This window comes from Populus trichocarpa, chromosome 2 (assembly GCF_000002775.5).
Source record: "Populus trichocarpa isolate Nisqually-1 chromosome 2, P.trichocarpa_v4.1, whole genome shotgun sequence".
NCBI classification, from domain to species: Eukaryota; Viridiplantae; Streptophyta; class Magnoliopsida; order Malpighiales; family Salicaceae; genus Populus; species Populus trichocarpa.
The window spans coordinates 10,082,323-10,101,066 of NC_037286.2; the positions used below are offsets into that span (position 1 = coordinate 10,082,323).

General features: G+C 33.5%; 3 protein-coding genes across 5 annotated transcripts; 2 read left to right on the top strand and 1 right to left on the bottom strand.

Moving 5' to 3' along the window:
* The first annotated feature begins 4,381 nt into the window (after positions 1-4,381).
* LOC7453898 (protein BRASSINAZOLE-RESISTANT 1) lies at positions 4,382-6,548 on the top strand. The gene is made up of 2 exons (XM_002301181.4): positions 4,382-4,888; positions 5,381-6,548. The coding sequence occupies exons 1-2, from the start codon at positions 4,634-4,636 to the stop codon at positions 6,077-6,079; spliced, it is 954 nt and encodes a 317-aa protein (XP_002301217.1). The 5' UTR covers positions 4,382-4,633; the 3' UTR covers positions 6,080-6,548.
* Positions 6,549-7,669: 1,121 nt separating this feature from the next.
* LOC7453901 (uncharacterized) lies at positions 7,670-11,301 on the bottom strand. Of its 3 annotated transcripts, none has more exons than XM_052450306.1 (4): positions 10,559-11,301; positions 8,826-8,937; positions 8,578-8,731; positions 7,670-8,187 (listed from the first exon to the last, which is right to left on the bottom strand). In XM_052450306.1, exons 1-4 carry the CDS (start codon positions 10,941-10,943, stop codon positions 7,852-7,854), a joined length of 987 nt encoding a protein of 328 aa, XP_052306266.1. In that variant the 5' UTR covers positions 10,944-11,301; the 3' UTR covers positions 7,670-7,851. The 3 variants fall into 3 exon arrangements, with proteins under 3 accessions (XP_052306266.1, XP_052306265.1, XP_002302474.4); XM_052450305.1 differs by having other exon boundaries at positions 8,826-8,967; positions 10,559-11,278; XM_002302438.4 differs by having other exon boundaries at positions 8,590-8,731; positions 8,826-8,967; positions 10,559-11,259.
* A 5,222-nt stretch (positions 11,302-16,523) lies between these two features.
* On the top strand, positions 16,524-18,303 carry LOC7483778 (uncharacterized). Its single transcript, XM_052450858.1, has one exon. It carries the CDS (start codon positions 16,524-16,526, stop codon positions 18,201-18,203), a length of 1,680 nt encoding a protein of 559 aa, XP_052306818.1. The 3' UTR covers positions 18,204-18,303.
* The last annotated feature ends 441 nt before the right edge of the window (positions 18,304-18,744 follow it).

Genomic DNA, 18,744 nt, shown 5'->3' on the forward strand with positions numbered 1-18,744 from the left:
CAGTGGTGCGTGCGGCAGACTTTGATGGTTGTCATCGTGATTCTACCGTATCATTTGATTTATATCGACGTTCTCTTTCTCTTTAGGTGGCGCATGTATCGTGATTCAGCCTAAAATTTCTTTTCTTTTCTTTCTTCCTTTTCCTTCTCTTTCTTCCTCATTCTTTTAATTGCTATTTGTTTTGTTTTAAGTCATTTTCTTGATTGATTTGTTATTTTCCAATTCCACCCCCAGGCATTTATTTTCATTTAAATTTTATGTCAAATGTGGTCCTAATTCTTTTAATTGCTATTTTTTAATTATTTTTTTAATGAATTTTTTTTTACAATTCCATCCCTAAACATTTGATTTCATTTGATTTTTATGTCGAATTTAGTCCTAATTCTTTTAATTGCTATTTTTATTTATTTTGCATTGTTTTTTTGATTGATTTTCCCCTCAATTTCATTCCTCAAAATTTGTTTGATTAAGAATCTTACTTCTTTGTTTTTTCGGGTTGGCCTTTAATGGGGTCACTCTGGTTTCATGACCTGGGAAATGGATCGAAAAAATTAGCATAGGTCGACATATGTCTTTTTCTAAAGTATTTTTTTTGAAAATATTTTTTGGCGGTATTTTGTTTTTGCTTTCCTATTTATATGGCCATCCTAATTTCATGCCCGAGGTCACATGTTTAATTTTTTGACCCGAGTTAGTTGTTGGGTTCGTTCGAGGCTTTTAAGTTCTGAAGGTATTTTTGATTTTGTACAAATTAAAAAAAAAAAACAAAAAAGCTGCTGAAGCTTGTCTCGCACGTGTTAGTTGCTCCGCCGCCTTCCAGTGGTGCGTGCGGCAGACTTTGATGGTTGTCATCGTGATTCTACCATATCATTTGATTTATATCGGCGTTCTCTTTCTCTTTAGGTGGCGCATGTATCGTGATTCGGCCTAAAATTTCTTTTCTTTTCTTTCTTCCTTTTCCTTCTCTTTCTTCCTCGGATTCCATGCTGGCAATGCAAAGAATCATACCAGTCCTTCATTTTATTTTTTCTTTTGATTCAGTCCCTTTTCTCTTTTTTTCAATTGTTTTATTTACATTGATTATTTCTAATAGGATTTTATTTTTGATTTCATCCCCAGTCATTTGATTTTTTTTATTTGTTTTTATATTTGATCATCATTCTTTTAATTGCTATTTGTTTTGTTTTAAGTCATTTTCTTGATTGATTTGTTATTTTCCAATTCCACATCCAGGCATTTATTTTCATTTAAATTTTATGTCAAATGTGGTCCTAATTCTTTTAATTGCTATTTTTTAATGAATTTGTTTTTACAATTCCATCCCTAAACATTTGACTTCATTTGATTTTTATGTCGAATTTAGTTATAATTCTTTTAATTGCTATTTTTTTTATTTTGCATTGTTTTTTTGATTGATTTTCCCCTCAATTTCATTCCTCAAAATTTATTTGATTAAGAATCTTATTTCTTTGTTTTTTCGGGTTGGCCTTTAATGGGGTCACTCTGGTTTCATGACCTGAGAAATGGATCGAAAGGATTAGCATAGGTCGACATATGTCTTTTTCTAAAGTTTTTTTTTTGAAAATATTTTTTGGCGGTATTTTGTTTTTGCTTTCCTATTTATATGGCCATCCTAATTTCATGCCCTAGGTCACATGTTTAATTTTTTGACCCGAGTTAGTTGTTGGGTTCGTTCGAGGCTTTTTTGCTATATTTTTTTTTTGCTTTGACAAGTTTTAAAAATTTATATTTTTAAATTGGCGTATAATAAATTTCTTGATAGGACCCGGATCCAAGGTTTCATAGGTTGCAAGCTTTTAAAGATTTGACCATTTTAAGAATGTTTGTTCGGATTTGCTTTGTTTTTACAGATGTTTCTAATTCTCCCCCTGTGTTTTTTTCTTTAAAATTTGGTTTTTATTCTTTTAATTGATATTTATTTTATCTGAGATTTTTTATTTTTTATTTTTTTCATTAAATTTCATCCTCCTTGGGTTCTTTCTATCAAATTTTATCTTCATTATTTTTGTTGCTTTTGCAAGTCTTTTTATTAATATTTTTTTACCGATCTCATCATTAAAAATTAAATTGGTTGAGAATTATACTTATTGATTAAATCTAGGTAAAAAATTCATGAGATGTGACTTTAAGAAATTAAACCAGGTTTAAGAGGTTTGCCCTATTTTTCTTTAACTTTTTCTAAATTGATGTCTTCTTATTTTTTATCTTTTTTTTTTGTTTGATTATATTGGGTTAGCCCTCAACAATTCTTTTTTCTATTTGACCCCTGCTATTTTTTAATCTATAAATAATTTATCATATTACAAATAGTTTTCATTTTCACCCTCTGTGATTTTTTAATATTTCAAGTGTGGTCCTAATTCTTTTAATTTCATTTTATGTTTGCTTGCAATAATTTGTTTTTTTTAGATTTCATTCTCATTTGGTTTTTTCCTGTCAGATTTTAACCCATTTTTTTATGTTTCTTTTCTTTTACAAGTTTTTTATTAATAGTTTTTTCAACGATTCCATCCTTCAAAACTAAATTAGATGACATTTAAGATTCTTGATTGAACTCGGGTTTATGATTTAACAAGTTATGAGTTTTTTAGATTGAACTAGGTTTAGGAGTTTCGCCTAGGTTTGCTTGGTTTCCCTCCCTTTTTTTAAGCTAATATTTTTCTTTTTGAAGTTTAACTCTTTTTTCCCCATTTCCTTCAATTAATTTAGTATTAGGTTATTTGATAATCCAAATAGGTTTAGGTATGATTCTTTTTTTTTTTGTTTTTTGTAAAATTTTAAATTGTCAATTTAACCAACAACTTGGCACTTGATTTTTTTTAACCTATCATTTTTTTTACATTAAAAAAATTGTTCGGTCGCAACAACGCATAGGCAAGTATTTCTAGTTAAAAGAAACTAAAAAGGCTCATGATTTTATAAGGCTCATAGATCCGTTAGGATATAGATTATAATAATTAAATGATGATTTCCCCTTACAAACACAACACAAATGATCTTGAAAGTGGCGGTATGATAGTTTTTTTGTCGTTATTTGCACATTGAAATGACTGATATGCCATTAGAAATAAGACTTTTTCCTTTTAAATGCACAGTAAAATGACCATAATGCATTTGAATTAAAATTATCTTTGTCTTGGGTTAAGGGGTTTTGTTGTCTTTCCCTTTTTCTTTGTAATGATCAAGTCTAATCATGGCAATTTAGTAATTTGGATATATAAAATATTATTTAACTTGGAAAAGTCAGCTGCGTGTGAAACTGACGTGGCCGTGCGTGGATGATTCCAGACTCTTTAAACAGCGTGTGCAACACCTTTCAACGGCCAAACTTCAACTTCAATGATGGTGTTTTAATACTCACAGTGTCACCTCTATTCATGGATGGTGTGCACTGCAAAAAGATGTCGAGTTTTGCGCCGGTGGCTGTTTCTATTTTATCTCTTCATTCTTTCCTTTCTTCTCTTTAGTTTCAAAGCCTTCCCCTGCATATTTTTAAAGCAATCCTTCAATTTTTTTTCTTTTAGATTTGATCCCTACTCTTTTTTATTGTTATTTGTTTTATCTTGAATAATCTATAGAATTGGAGTTTTCTTTTGATTTAACCCTCATTTGATTTTTCTACCTTTCAGATTTAACCACTATTCTTTTTATTTCTAATTCTTTAATAATTCTCTTAATTAAATTATCTTTTCAATTGCATCCCTTAATATATTATATCATTCTCTTAATTGAATTATGTTTTCAATTGCATTCCTTAATATTTTAGTTCATTTTATTTTATGTCATATGTGATCCTTATTCTTTTAATTTCTATTTGTTTTTGTTTTTAATAATTTTTTATTAAAAATTATTTTTTTTATCTCATCCCCCAATATTTTATTGATAGATATTTTGTTAACCTTTTAGGTCACGAGTTAGAAGATTGGACCGGGTTGACTTAGATATTTTTTTTTCAGGTTCTTTTTTACAATTGATTTTTACTGATTCCATCCTTATATAGGGTTATCCTGATTTTATGTATTAGATAACGAGTTTTGCGTGTTAACTGAACTTTGCTCGGGCCAATATTATGTTTTTTAAAATTTATTTGTTGTTGTCGCCACCTATTTTTTTTATATAATAATATCAAATTAATCAAGATTTAACATATCTTTCAAATTTCTTTTATTTTTTTAAAAACACAACCCTCTCTCTTTTATTTTTTTCAGGCTGAAAAAAAGCTTGGCTCGGACACTAATATAGTTTGTATCAAAACAATTACAATAACTTTTTTTTTTTTAAATATAAATAAGGGCACCTTTAATACAAAACCTTTTCATGCACTGGTATGAAAAACACACCCCCACCACCACCATTTCTCTTAACAGACTTGACTTTTTCTTTTTTCCTTTTTTTTTTCTCCTTTCTCGTTCATCCTAAAACTTTATTAAAATAAATAAAGAAATAAAACAACCCCAAGACAGGCAGATTCTTCTACTATACTTCCCAGCCAATTAACATTTTAAAGCCTCTTCCTCGTGACCTTCCTCTTCTCTGCTTCCCTGCTCTTTCCTTTTAGCCGAGAGAGAGTTAGAGTTAGAGAGTCTGTAGTGGGGTGGTCTGTTGTCGGAAAATGACGTCAGATGGGGCCACTTCTACATCAGCTGCAGCGGCGGCAACTACGAGGAGGAAGCCGTCGTGGAGGGAGAGAGAGAATAATAGGAGGAGAGAGAGGAGGAGAAGAGCCATAGCTGCAAAAATATTTACTGGGTTAAGGGCTCAAGGGAATTATAATTTGCCCAAATATTGTGACAATAATGAGGTGTTAAAAGCTCTCTGTGCTGAGGCTGGTTGGGTTGTTGAAGAGGACGGGACTACTTATCGCAAGGTATGCTACACACACACACGCCCTTGTTTTTCTTTTCATGGATCTGTACTTGTTGCTTTTGATTCATCTTGTTTTTCCTCCTTTCGTAGTTAGATCAAGCTTCTATCTCAGCTGAACACTCTCTTTTGTATCTGTTCTCTTTTTTCTTCTCAAGCTTAATTGGCACTAGGTTTTGATTTGAAGGCATTGGGGAATTTAAGATTTACAGCTGGTCAATTGAAGCTTAAAATGTTAGTAAGAAAGGGCTTTAATCCGTGTGTCTTTTCTGTTTTAAGGAACTTTAAATTCATCGAATCCAGTCAGTGTGATTAACCATCACTGATCAATTAAAGAAGATGGTCTTCCTCTGTTTTTAAATCCAATTAATTAAGCTTGAATTGCTGTTATCTCATTTTAATCACTTGTTTTTTGCTCTATCTGAAACCATTTCACCAGTGTTTAAGGTTTTTATGACCCTTTGTGTTCCATGCTTGATTCATTTTTATTGTCCAGGGACACAGGCCACCTCCAATAGAGATAGTAGGTTCATCAATGAGAGTAACCCCATACTCATCCCAAAATCCGAGCCCGCTATCTTCATCGTTTCCCAGCCCGATTCCTTCCTATCAAGTCAGTCCCTCCTCCTCGTCATTTCCTAGCCCCACTCGTGGTGATAACAATGTCTCTTCTAATCTCCTTCCATTCCTTCAAAGTGCCATTCCGTTGTCTCTTCCTCCTCTCCGAATCTCAAACAGTGCACCTGTAACCCCACCTCTCTCGTCCCCGACCTCAAGAAATCCCAAGCCAATACCTAACTGGGATTTTATTGCTAAACAATCCATGGCATCCTTCAGTTACCCTTTCAATGCAGTGTCTGCCCCAGCTAGCCCAACTCACCGTCAGTTTCATGCTCCAGCCACTATACCTGAATGTGACGAGTCTGATTCATCCACTGTTGAGTCTGGTCAGTGGATAAGCTTTCAAAAGTTTGCTCCTTCTGTGGCTGCAGCAATGCCCACCTCTCCTACCTATAATCTTGTGAAACCTGTGGCTCGGCAAATTTTGTCCAACAATCTGGTCAAAGATAATGGAATGTCAATGGATTTTGAGTTTGGTAGCGAACAGGTGAAACCATGGGAAGGAGAGAGGATTCATGAAGTAGGATTAGATGATCTAGAGCTCACACTTGGAGGTGGCAAGGCTCGGAGTTAGAGTGAACTGGTGCTATGTATCAGTAAAAGTGATGGCAATGAAATGCAGGAATGAAAGTGAAGATATCCTTTTTCCCAGTTTGTGGTTCACAAGCTTGGTCTGGAAGAGCATTTCCTATGCATGGCTTAGTTACTTTGGCACGAAGTGCATTTCCTTAACCAATCCTGGTTCTTGAAAGGAAGTAACTTTTCATGTTTAGTTCTATGGTTATTTAGTTTCTGTTTCTTTTACTTATTTGATGATAAAATTTGCCAGTTGAATTGTTTGGAATGTTTCACAAGCATTACATGTAGATAGTGTGGGATATTTCTGGGTGTGATCGAGAAGTTTTTTCTATTTGTTATGAACTTTGAAAGAACCTGCTGACAACATTAAACCATTTGTTGATGTTTTACTTCATTAGGTTAATGGATGTATCTTGTTACAAACACAACTTTGTATTTCAGTGCTGCTTTCTTCGTCTTTCAAATCTATTGCCATGGTTACTGTATGCGATGTTGATGATCCTCAGCACATCGCATACTCATCAAATGAGGCTGGCCTTTGAATGGCATTGCCCGACAAAACCCACGTTCACTCGTGTAGAGATTCATCAATATTAGAACAGGGGAATGGGAATTAGGAGTTTAAATAACGAGGGATGCAGAATATATGAATGGTTGTTATGTAGCAATGTTATCTGCTGTCTAGCCAGAGGGGTCTGGTTTCCATCCGTATCTATTTACTTTAAATTTCTATTTAGCTTATCATTTGCACCACATGGCTTCGGTCATCCTGTTATCCTCCAAGCTGAATGCAATGATTCGCCAGTACAAAAGATTTCCAGGTTTGGGCGTTGCATCGAGCCCCTCATCAAACCCACCTGCTTAACAGTGACTCAATAATGTGAGGGCTTCACCTTCATATTTTTTTTTATCGGGTGTTTAAAATTGTGATTTAAAAGATATTTTTTAAAATTTATTTTTAATATATATATATATATATATTAATATATTATTAATATATTATTTTGATATGATGATGTTAAAAATATATATATATATTTTTAAAAAATACATATTATCTTCCTAAACAATTTTTAGGTGGGAAAAAAATCATTTGATATAGCTGAAGTTATATTCCTTTATTTAACATTAAAGGGATCTCATTAATAATTTTTATACACTTATTTTGTTTTACATGAGAGGGGAGGAGGATCTCACTGCTCGGATCTTACCTCATAATTTCTTCAAGTTTTAAGGCTGCAATGGCAATAAATTTCTTGTAACATTTTTTCCATGAAGAGTAATAATAGGTATACACATGAGATTCAGCTGAAAAAAACACGATCCTGCTGCAACTCATTTTCATCTCACCCAAATCTAATCCAACAACAACCACCTTTCTTCCCTCAAGAAAGAATCTCTAGTTGTCGCCAGAGAAAAAAAGAAGGTGCTCCCAGAGAATGATTGTTTTTTTTTTTTTTTTTTATGGATAGAAATGTATTTGCTTTAGATTTCTATTTCGTTCATCATTTGCACCAATTGCCATCGTCCCCTGGCAAGAACCTTCATGCAAACTTACTGTTACCTAGCATGCTTGAACACCAAGTTTATGAAATTTAGTACTATCACATAACAAGGATTGTTTTTATTACAGTAATATTTGGAATAGGAAAAGGATGCACAGGTGGAAGAACAAGCTATGCAGCTAGAAAATATTACTCGTTACAAGAGAACTGGTCTACTCTACAGTTTTATGAGTGTGATTAGTCAAGGACGGAGAGAAATAGCTCAGTCGTGAGATACGCATGTGTTCCCCAAAGCTTTAGTAACCATCTCTGTCTCTTCGCTCTTGGGTTTGAAATCCTTTTTGACGTCCACATTGCATTCTTGGTATCGGAAGCACGCTTTAAGATGATCATTAACAAATCCTGCCACTTGCATAAATGAATAAACAGCTGTAGGTCCAACACAGCGGAAGCCTCTTTGCATCAGGTCCTTGCTTATCAGTTCAGCTTTAGGGGTCTTCACAGGTACTTGGCGTGCATAGCGAAAACCATTTCTTAATGGCTTCTGGTTCACAAATCGCCAGCAATAGTTGCTGAAGGAACCAAATTCCTGCTGAATCTGCAGATTACAAGCAAAGAGGAGCTCATTAACTTCCTATCACTTGTGCACATGAATTTCAACTCAATGCGGCATTGGTCCAATTGTTAAACTTAGTTCTCTCAGGCACTAGGATTTGGATTCCCCACATCCCCCAAACCAACCAACGAACAAAAAGAAAAACCCAATACTCTCTTGTTGAAACAGATAAGTTGATCTCCTCTGTTTTCACAGTTCTGGTGTCATTAGAATGAGCCCTTTAAACTTGTCCATCCGTTTGCTTAGTTTGAGAAAATAAGAAAGCTAAATTTGAAACCTCCACTAAATTATCCTCTAGTGACTTTGATAAACTCAGCCTCCCACAAGCATTATGCAACTATCCTAGGAGGCTGGTTGGATTAATGACTTGACCTGTATGGTTACCTTGAGCATCTGTTTAGCATTCTCCACTACTGCACGAAGCTTTGGTTCAGATAGCAACAGATTCCCATTAAATCTCAATGATAGAAGCTTCTTCTCAGTAAATTGTGCAATGGATGATGGGTCAAAGTTGTCAAACAGCTTCCTGACATTAAAATTTAATGAAAAAACATCACATACGAATCATAAAGTCCATTTTTCTTGAAACAGATAAACATAAAAAGTGGTGAACAACAAACCAGAATATGTCTCTCATGTGAAGAATTGCTGGCCAGCTGAGTTCTGCTAATGCTTGTGAATATACAAGTAACTCAAACAGTTTCCTGTCATCATAAACTGGAACTCCCCATTCTTCATCATGGAAAGACATATAAAGCGGGTCTGTGAATAAAAAGTACGATCGAGCAAACCACAAAAGTTAGTTAATTTAAGTTTCCCATAAAAAAAGTTCACAATTCAGGCAACTTGGAGAAAACGGGGGAAATAATAACACATAACTGACTTATATTTAGAAAATTGATCTATGCTAGTTGAATTCAATGAAATTAACCGTGCTATTCCACTATCTCGCAGACTACTGCTACTCTGCTGATTACTCTTTGGCATGATATTAGAACATTTAGCATCTATGGTATTGGTTTTCAAGGACTAGTTCAGCCTATCCATTTTGCCAATTAAATGAAAACAATACATGGAAATATTTTGCACCTGCTAGGTAACTTGTTGATCTCATCCATGCATTTCAGAAACTACATGCAATAGCTAACAAACCTCGTGCTTTTACTCCAGTTCATTGAAGCACTACTTGACGACTCAATAATCAAATGATGCTTATTTAAGATATAAAGACATCAACAGTCTCTAAGAAGCTATGCCAAATAAAAAACTTCCCAACAGCCTCATCATCTCAAAATTCGACATCTTGGCCGAATTCTTACCTTCCAGCTCACCACATTTATTTATTTATTAATAATCTTTACCACATTTATTGCATACTCGCCAGTCGCCAACGTCCATGTTTAATTATTAACCAAATTTTGCATGTAACTAACAATCCACAGAGCAAGCCTATCAATAAAAGCATTCCTAAACTGCTAAGATATTTACTATTTTTAGCTACCATTTTTTCAACGTTCATTAATCATATGATATCAAACACTATGGTAGTGTTTGGCATGCCGAATAGTATTGTTTGGTATGCTTTGACTGAATTGAATAATTTGTGGTTTAAAAAAAAAGACAAATAATAAACCAGCTAAAAACTTGGATCGACCCTCCTGATCCGTGACCTAAACCTTTTCCTGAGTCAACCTTAAATTTGAGTTATAAAATTATGATATTAATTATTTTTATTTTTATATCGATCCAAATCAATCCGGGTTGACCCCTGACTTGTGACTCGAGTTTTATTCCGGGTCAACCCTCTAGCCCGGATTTTAAAACTGTAATAATAATCATTTTTATTTTTACAATAATTAACCGATACATGATTCTAGCCTTGTCTTAAATCAACTAATCAAGTTTTAAAATTATAATAATAATAATTTTTATTCTTATATCAATCTAAATCATTAATCAACTTGATCAATAACTCGAAAGCTTTTTTTAATCAATTTTTTAATTAGGTTTTAAAATTATAATAATAATTATTTTTAACTTTAAATTAACAAGAATCATCCTAACGCAAAGAATTGAACAAATTTATCTTTCCACCCTTTTAATAGGAAAAAAATTAATTTTTGTATTGTTCCATCAACAACTTCAAAAAAAAAATATATATAATTTGGGATGTTCATATTTGTCGAGCGTACCAAAGACTACCTAAGATTCCACTAGAAAAACCCAAAAATCATTAACACTCTTAAATTCAAGCAACTAACTTTCCCCTGTTTTCTCAAAACCCCTTCAGTTCAAATTTAACACCCAGTAACATTACGAATGCATATAACCTTAAAATCCACTAATTTCTTACCAGAATTCGGAGTGATCCAATCACACCTCTTAACCGGCCTCTCTTTCTTCGAAGAAACATCCTTAATCTCACGTCCGTTACGAACATCCTCGACTTTTTTTATTCCGTAATGCTTCACATTTTTTCCAGAACTTGAAGACACGCCACTGGAAGAAGAAGAAGAATCCGAAGAGCACGTGCTATCCACTGACAAGTTATTCTTAACTGCAGCTTGAGACATTTTCTCCACAGGTTTCTTTGGTTTCTGCTGTGATTTCCTTAAGACCTCAATTTTCCTTCTGGCCTCCTCCAAAACCCTAGCTCTGTTTCCTGTGGGACCAAGTATTGCTCGCGGCGGCTCGTGTACCTGTTTTGTCGCTGACTGTAGCTTAGTGGCCCCGGACATTGTTGTAAGTAACTGAAACCGAGCGTAATTTGAGGCTTTTGGGGGGAGCAATTAATAGAGTATTTTGCGAGAAATGGAGTGGCTTTGAAAGGAAAGTGAGGGTTGTGGGAGGGTAAAATGGGAACGTGAAGAGGGTTAGGGTTGGGCAGCAGAGAGAGAGAGAGAGAGAGACAGCAGAGTGAGGTGTGAACTGTGGCGAGAGCAGGGGAAGGGGGGAAAGGACATGAAAACTGACGGGCTTTTGGAGGTTTAAAAACGGAAACTTGGAGAGGGTCGGGTACCGGTTATAGCAGGTCATACTGTTTGCGCTGCGTGTTACTAACCTTGGGACCATTTTGGTGTTTGAAAAGGACGGGGATTTGAGCTCAATTTCCAAATTTGCCATTCTTTAACGACCATAATTGGACAAAGGAGTAGAGAAGCTCTCGCAACATGGATTTTCAACTACAAATTGCAGTCTAGCTAACCAGGATGCTTTTGTTTTTTAGGCCCCGGTCTAACCCGCTTTTGTAAACTATCTTTAAATATTCGTTAGGTGTTAATGGGTGTCCATTTTCTTATATTTATATATTATTTATTAGATTTTAGTTAATCATACATATAGATATTACATTATCATATCTAGCTAATAAATCGTTAGACCAGGACCACCCCCCAAGTCCTCCAATAGAAGGATCAGAGGTAATTGATGCATCATTATCATGGCTACAGCTTGCATTAAATTTAAGGTCGTGAGATGATGTCGAATAAAGACAAATATAATAGTCATTAACTTATACCAAAATAGCATCATTAGTTGGAAGTTGGAACGAGAGAAATCCATCCCTTTCCATTTCAATGATGATACGTATCCTCCTTACCTAAAATAACCAGAGGTATTATGGTATGAACAGCATTCGCTTCCACTTTGAACTTTTTTTCTCTTCTATAATATGAAATGATGAAAGCAAATACGATCAGTTTAGAGGATTGTGTACAGAGTCTGAAAACACTATAAGTGAAAATAAGCTGCAATAATTGGCAACTTGAAAGGGCAAATGTGCCATTTAAATTTGTTCGAATATAAGAAGCAAAGCAGCGGTTTGAGCATGTTTGTTTTTGTATTTTAAGAGTATTGTTAAAAAAAATTTAATTTTTTTTTGTTTTAAATTAATATATTTTTAGTGTTTTTATATTATTTGAATGTAATAATATAAATTTCTTTTTATAAAAATAAAAAATAATATTATTTTAATAAAAAAATACTTGTAAAAATAAAATATCAATCACCCCCTCGAAAACTTAGTCTGGGTGTCACAATCAGTTGTCACTGCAAAATGGGTGTCGTGTGAAGTGGTAATGAACTCGGTGGTGACTGGTGAGTTCGCTTACCGTTAAGAAAAAGAATCCAAAGATTCCCTCCCTAGAAGAAAAAACGAAAGCAACAAGAGGTGGCAACAAACGGCTTTGTGGCCTGTTCTTTCCATAATGGGCTGCCCCGTGTCTGCTTAATTATAAGTTTTGGAAGTCAATATGAGACTTGTTTTGATTAAAGTTGAGGCCCAAGACTAAGACTTGCTGGAAAGTGCTGATCTAGACCTATTTATTTGTTGGAAAGTAGTTTTTTTTTAAAAAAGTAAATTCCGGAGAAAATGAATTCTGGAAAAGTATTTTTCGATATTTGATAGTGTAATAGAAAATAAGTTGGAAAATATTTTCCAGTGTTTGATTATGTTATAGAAAATGAGCTAGAAAATAACTTATTAATTTTTTATTTTTTTCAAGTTTATTAAAATAATGAGGAACAAATCTTATAAATTAAAAAGTTGAATGAGAATGAAATTGAAAAAAATTATAATTTCATAAATTATCTCAGATAAAATAAATAATAATCAAAATAATAGAGATCAAATAAAAAATAAAAAAATTGAAAGATGAAGAAATTAAAATAATAATAATTAACATTTCATAAATGATTTTAAATAAAATAAGTAACAATAAAAAAGAATGAGGACCAAATTTGATAGATAAAAAATTTCAATAAAAAAATGATAAGGAAAAAGCAAATAGCAATTATAAAAATAAGGACCAAAGTTAATATGAAAATTAAATTTTAAGAGATGAAATTAAAAAATAAATATTCAAAACAAAATATATATAGCAATCAAAAGTTTGAAGATTAAATTTGATATAATTAGCAAATAATGACATTTCTAAATTTTTCACAACTTCCGAAAAGTGTTTTCTGCCTAAATTTTCCAGGAAAACACTTTCCTGAAAACCAAGCTAAATTTTCCTTTGACTGGAAAATGTTTTCTGTTGACCAACTTTTCTAATGGCAAACAAATACATGAAAGTTTGGAAAGTGGTTTCCCGGAAACCACTTTCCGGAAAACAAACATAGCCAAAAGGGAAAACACTTTCCTTGAAACCAAGTCAAATTTTTCTTTGACTGAAAAGTGTTTTCGTTGACCGGAAAGTGTTTTCCGTTGACCACCTTTTCTAATGGCAAACAAACACAGGAAAATTTGAAAAATGATTTCCCAGAAACTACTTTTCGAGAAACAAACATGACCTTAATCTCTAAACTAGGTTGACTTTCCAATTAAAACTGGTGAGATTTGATCTTGTTGATCTAGTGAGTTCACTCTAATAACTCGATCATCTAACTCAATTTATCTAATAACTCGATCATCTAACTCAATTTAAAGATGAGGATTAGAGAATATGCACTTTAAATTAATTAAAAAAACAAATATTTTATCAATAAATCAAGTTTTCTCCTTTATCCTTTTCTTTTTCTTCATGTTAATGTAAAGTTTTGATCATTTAACATGACAGAGTGTAAGGTGTTATATGATTTTGTTTTCTTTTCATTCTCTAAATTATTATATAATTATTAATATACCTATTATTACTTATAATACCCTTAATTAATAAAAATAGCATAATAAAAAACCTAATTAATTATATTATTTTATTTATTATTACTACTATTTTTTTAGGCCTTCATATCACCTGCGCAAATCTAGTATCTTGATACCAGGATCAACAACATTCCCTCTTCCTCTCCGAGTTGTGGCAAACTTTCTAATACTTGAAGAGGAGTTATAGCTATCTTCTTTGTTCTGTATTTCCTTCTCTCTTTTACCTTCTCTTTCTCATGGTGACACATGGCTAATTTTTCAACATTTACTTTTTTGTTAAGATTAATATGGCCGTTCGGGCCAGCTTATGTATATTTTAACTAATCCTATGAGTCTTGAAGTTAACAATTATGTAAGTCTTCATTGACCCTGAAGTTTGTGACACTTAAACTGGTGATCTATATACATAAAACTTGTATATTGAGTTTTGTGGTAAAATAGTATAAGAATAGATAATTGTTGGTGCACGTGGCTCAAATTAATTTTTTGTTGAATGTAAAATAAAATATAGTAGTTGTTGTTGTTAATATATTTTTTAATAAGAAAAAAATTAAATTATGTATATGTTCCTTGTCTAATAACATCATTTATTAATAAATAGTTAATAACCAACGACATTGAGTTGAAAGCATGGTCAAAGAGATGTATATGTTCATTGTTTATTAAAATCTTTTTTTTTTAATACATGGTATTTTGGGCCTATGCTAAATTAAATTTCTATAGTCCAAAATCAGTTTTTATATAGGGTTAAATCTTACACCAGTGATCTCAAAAGATTTAGAGTGTGTTTGGTATTGAGATTGCTGTTGAGGTTGTGATTTTAAAAAAATTGTTTTATAAAAATTACTTTTAGTTGAGGTTGGTTTGGAAAAATATATGTTTGGTTAAAACTGTAGTTGAAATTGAGGTTAAATAAAAAGTAGTTTAATGTGTTTGGTTAAAAAAATACTTTTCAAATTGAGGTTATAAAATAATTAAAAAATATTTTTAATTTAAATATTGTAGATTTAACTACTATTATTACATCATGAAATAAATAATATTGATATCAAATTTTTTTTTATTATTCCATTAAACTATATGCAATGTCATCACATACAAAATATATCCAACAATGACTATATTTTTCATGGTTTCTTAAGCATGCAACAACAAAAATTGAATTTTTTGTTACGTCATCAAGCGATATCCTTCTAATTTTTTGAATAAAACACAATTAAAATAAAAATAAAAACTAAATTTTTTTTAACTGGGTCGGACCCGGCAAATGCTACGTCATCATGCGATATCCTTCTAATTTATATAGTGTTATTAAATAATATTAAATACTAGTTTTTCGAGTAAAACTCAATTTTTTTAACAAAAATTTACAATTTCATTACGTACAAAATTCATTCGACAAGAACTACAGTTTTCATGATTTTTTGAGCGTGCAATAAAATTAGGTAAAATATTATCAGGAATAAAATTGAGATTACAGTACGAGTAAATTTAATTCACCTTAAACTAATTTTTTTAAAAAACAAAAAAATATTGTTGTTCACATTCACGTGAATAGTTCGAGTAAAATCAATTAACTGCTCTGGTTTTTCAAAAAAAAAAAAAAACTATTCACTTTAGTGAACAGTGCGACAATAGAGTCATGCTCCACTGATCATTGGAAAATCACCACAAGAAGCAGCAAAATGCTGCTTCTCCAAACCTGTGGCACGGCAGCGAAAATTGATGGGTCATACCAAGAAAAATTATTTTTTTTTCTGTTACCAAACAATGATATACGTGGCTGCGGTGCAGGTGAACCTCACCCGCAGCTACATTACCAAACAACGTCTTAATGATAGTAAGATTCAAATTTAACATCTTGAAAGGAACAAACCCCTGAGCCGCTAGACCAATCCCTTGGTTTTCTACTAGGATCTTGCTCTTGATATTAAAAAATATTCTTCAGTTGAGAGACCAACAATTAAGAAATTGATAAAAGAGTTTATAGGAACCAAATGGACATGGTACGCAAAACCAGAGATGGGACATAAAATTTTCATGGATTATAACAAAACGTTTTTAGAGAAGCGAACAGGGAAGCATTTATGAATGTAATTGCTACAAAATTAGGATTAGAAGGGTACTTAATTGCCTCTCTTTGCGCAGGAATATCAAAGATAATAAGTTAACTTTGCTTAAATCACATCGAAGAACCACTTCCTCGTCTTGATGGCTATCTTCTCAAAAGAAACAAAAGTGGTGTACAAAATGTGGAGTGATGGATGGGATTTATATGAAGCCGAATTATATGTGAAAGCCCACTTGATGGATGCAAATAGGTTTTGTTCGCCGTCGACTGCCGAGGAAATGAGAATTTGATCCCTTTCCAGAGAGAAAGGCCAAGCAAGCAAGTCCAACCATTGGCATATGGAGAATCGAATCATTGAAAAAATATCATTCATTTTTCCATGGCTTGAGTATAAGATCATTTTCTTAATTTATAGTTCTTTGTAAGTTGGTGACTGGTTCAAATCACATAGAGGGAATGGCGTGATTTCAATCATACGAATTTGGAAGTGTCAATTGGCTTTAAAAAACACCAACACTTATTTATTGGTATAAAAAGGGCCCTTCGGCATTAGTGGCTCTCTACCAGGAAAAGAAATGCTAATAGTTCATATGTAAAAAGGAAATGAGGAGCTTCAGCTTGCAGATACTATCCAGTCGATGGTTTACGATATTTGCTTCACTTCTGATCATGTCAGTCAATGGAACAAGCTACATGTTTGGTCTCTACTCCGGTGATATCAAAACATCTTTGGGATACGATCAGACAACCCTCAATACTCTAAGCTTCTTCAAAGATTTAGGTGGCAATCTTGGAGTCTCGGCAGGTCTTGTTTATGAAATCATGCCACCTTGGGTGGTTCTCTCCATCGGTGCAGTCATGAACTTCTCCGCATATTTCTTGATATGGGTAACAGTCACTGGTCGCATAAACAAACCCCGATTGTGGCAAGTGTGTTTGTACATGTGTCTTGCCACAAATGCAGCATCATATCCTAATACTGGAGCTCTAGTTACATGTGTGAAGAATTTCCCTGAAAGCCGAGGCAGTGTTATAGGCCTCTTGAAGGGGCTTATCGGTCTAAGCGGCGCTATTATGACACAACTATACCATGCTTTCTATGGAAACGACTCCAAGTCTCTTATCTTGCTCATTGCTTGGATTCCAGCCATTGTTCCCTTACTTTTTCTACGAACAATCCGCATTATGAAAGTTGTTCAACAAGAGAAGGAGCTTAAAGTTTTCTACAAATTCCTCTATACTGCTCTGGGCCTTGCTGGGTTTATCATGCTCATCATCATCATACAGAATAAGCTCAAGTTTACTAGAGCCGAATATATATCAAGTGCCACATTTGTTCTTGCGTTCCTCTTTCTTCCACTTGCTATTGTCATAAAAGAAGAATTCACTCTCTGGCAAAGCAAGAAGCAGAACCTGAATGACCATTCTCAATTAAATGTTGTAGCTGAAAATCCTTCTGCAGTTGTAACCCCACCACTGGGAGGAAGATTGGAGCCATTTCGTTGCATCGTGAGCATTTTCAATCAACCAGATAGAGGTGAGGACTATACCATACTGCAAGCTATTTCTAGCATTGACATGCTAATTATCTTAATCGCAACAACTTGTGGCGTTGGTGGGGCATTAGCAGCTATTGACAATTTGGGTCAGATAGCGGACTCACTAGGCTACAAAACTCATAATATAGGTACCTTCATATCCCTTGTGAGTGTATGGAATTTCCTTGGCAGAGTCCTTGCAAGTTTTGCCTCTGAAGTAGCCTTGACCAAGTACAAGTTCCCTCGTCCACTGATGCTCACTTTTGTGATCCTTTTCTCTTGTATTGGCCATGTTTTAATCGCTTTTGGAGTGGAACATTCTCTTTACATATCTTCAATTATTATTGGATTCTGCCTTGGAGCACAATTGCCATTAGTGTCTGCCATCATATCTGAAATATTTGGCCTTAAGCATTTCTCTACTTTGTATAGTGTTGGATCTGTTTCAAGCCCAATTGGATCTTATATTTTCAATGTGAAAGTGGCTGGTAATTTATATGACAAAGAGGCCTTGAAACAAATGGAAGCTTTAGGTCTTAAGAGAGAAGCAGGGAAGGAATTGAATTGCTCTGGGGTGCATTGCTTTAGAAAGGCTTTTGTTATAATTACAGCAGCAACATTTTTGGGGTTTCTTGTTTCAATTATCTTGGTGTATAGGACAAGAAGATTTTACAAAGGTGACATTTACAAGAAGTTTACAGAGGAAGCAGTGGCAACGGAGGCAAAAGGTGTCGTTCCATCTTGAGAGACAGAAGCCAGAGCTAAAGTGGATGCCAATGCTGATACCCCCACCTCAATAATCACATCCAATCACTATTGAATTACTGACAAGTTTGCTTCAGAGAAAGGGGATTTTTATGTGAGGAAAGTGAGTTAATTTGGTTTAACTTCGAAATTTAACTTCTTTCTTTGTTTTCTTTTTTCTGTATTTCAACGTGTCATCCTTCTGTGTGACAATGGAACCGGTACAGCAAGCTAACAGTAACTGAATACCCATTGATGATACTTAATAAGAAAGCATAACGCTTAACATTGTGTATTATGCATCTGTATTTTTTGTTTTTTTCAAAAACTTTTACTTGGGAGTGTATACCATGATCTTGTGATTTTATGCTCATGGACGTTAATTTCAGAAATCTATCTGTAGATTGATGCGTTCATCAAAATTTCTCTCATAACATTTTCTTGAATCCAAAACTACATCATATACCCGTTGAAATTATATAATCAAATGATATAACATTTTGATGAATGATGTAACATGTTTTCAAGTTAATGGTTGCCAA

What these genes read in the sequence shown, in the direction of transcription:
- LOC7453898 (XM_002301181.4), top strand. Translation starts at nt 4,634, where the DNA reads ATGACGTCAGATGGGGCCACTTCTACATCAGCTGCAGCGGCGGCAACT. An exon ending in ACGGGACTACTTATCGCAAG is followed by an intron (nt 4,889 to 5,380) that starts GTATGCTACACA and finishes TTTATTGTCCAG; the next exon opens with GGACACAGGCCACCTCCAAT.
- LOC7483778 (XM_052450858.1), top strand. Translation starts at nt 16,524, where the DNA reads ATGAGGAGCTTCAGCTTGCAGATACTATCCAGTCGATGGTTTACGATA.
- LOC7453901 (XM_052450305.1), bottom strand. Translation starts at nt 10,943, where the DNA reads ATGTCCGGGGCCACTAAGCTACAGTCAGCGACAAAACAGGTACACGAG. An exon ending in TTGGATCACTCCGAATTCTG is followed by an intron (nt 8,968 to 10,558) that starts GTAAGAAATTAG and finishes TTTTATTCACAG; the next exon opens with ACCCGCTTTATATGTCTTTC. An exon ending in TGCTCAAGGTAACCATACAG is followed by an intron (nt 8,188 to 8,577) that starts GTCAAGTCATTA and finishes TGTAATCTGCAG; the next exon opens with ATTCAGCAGGAATTTGGTTC.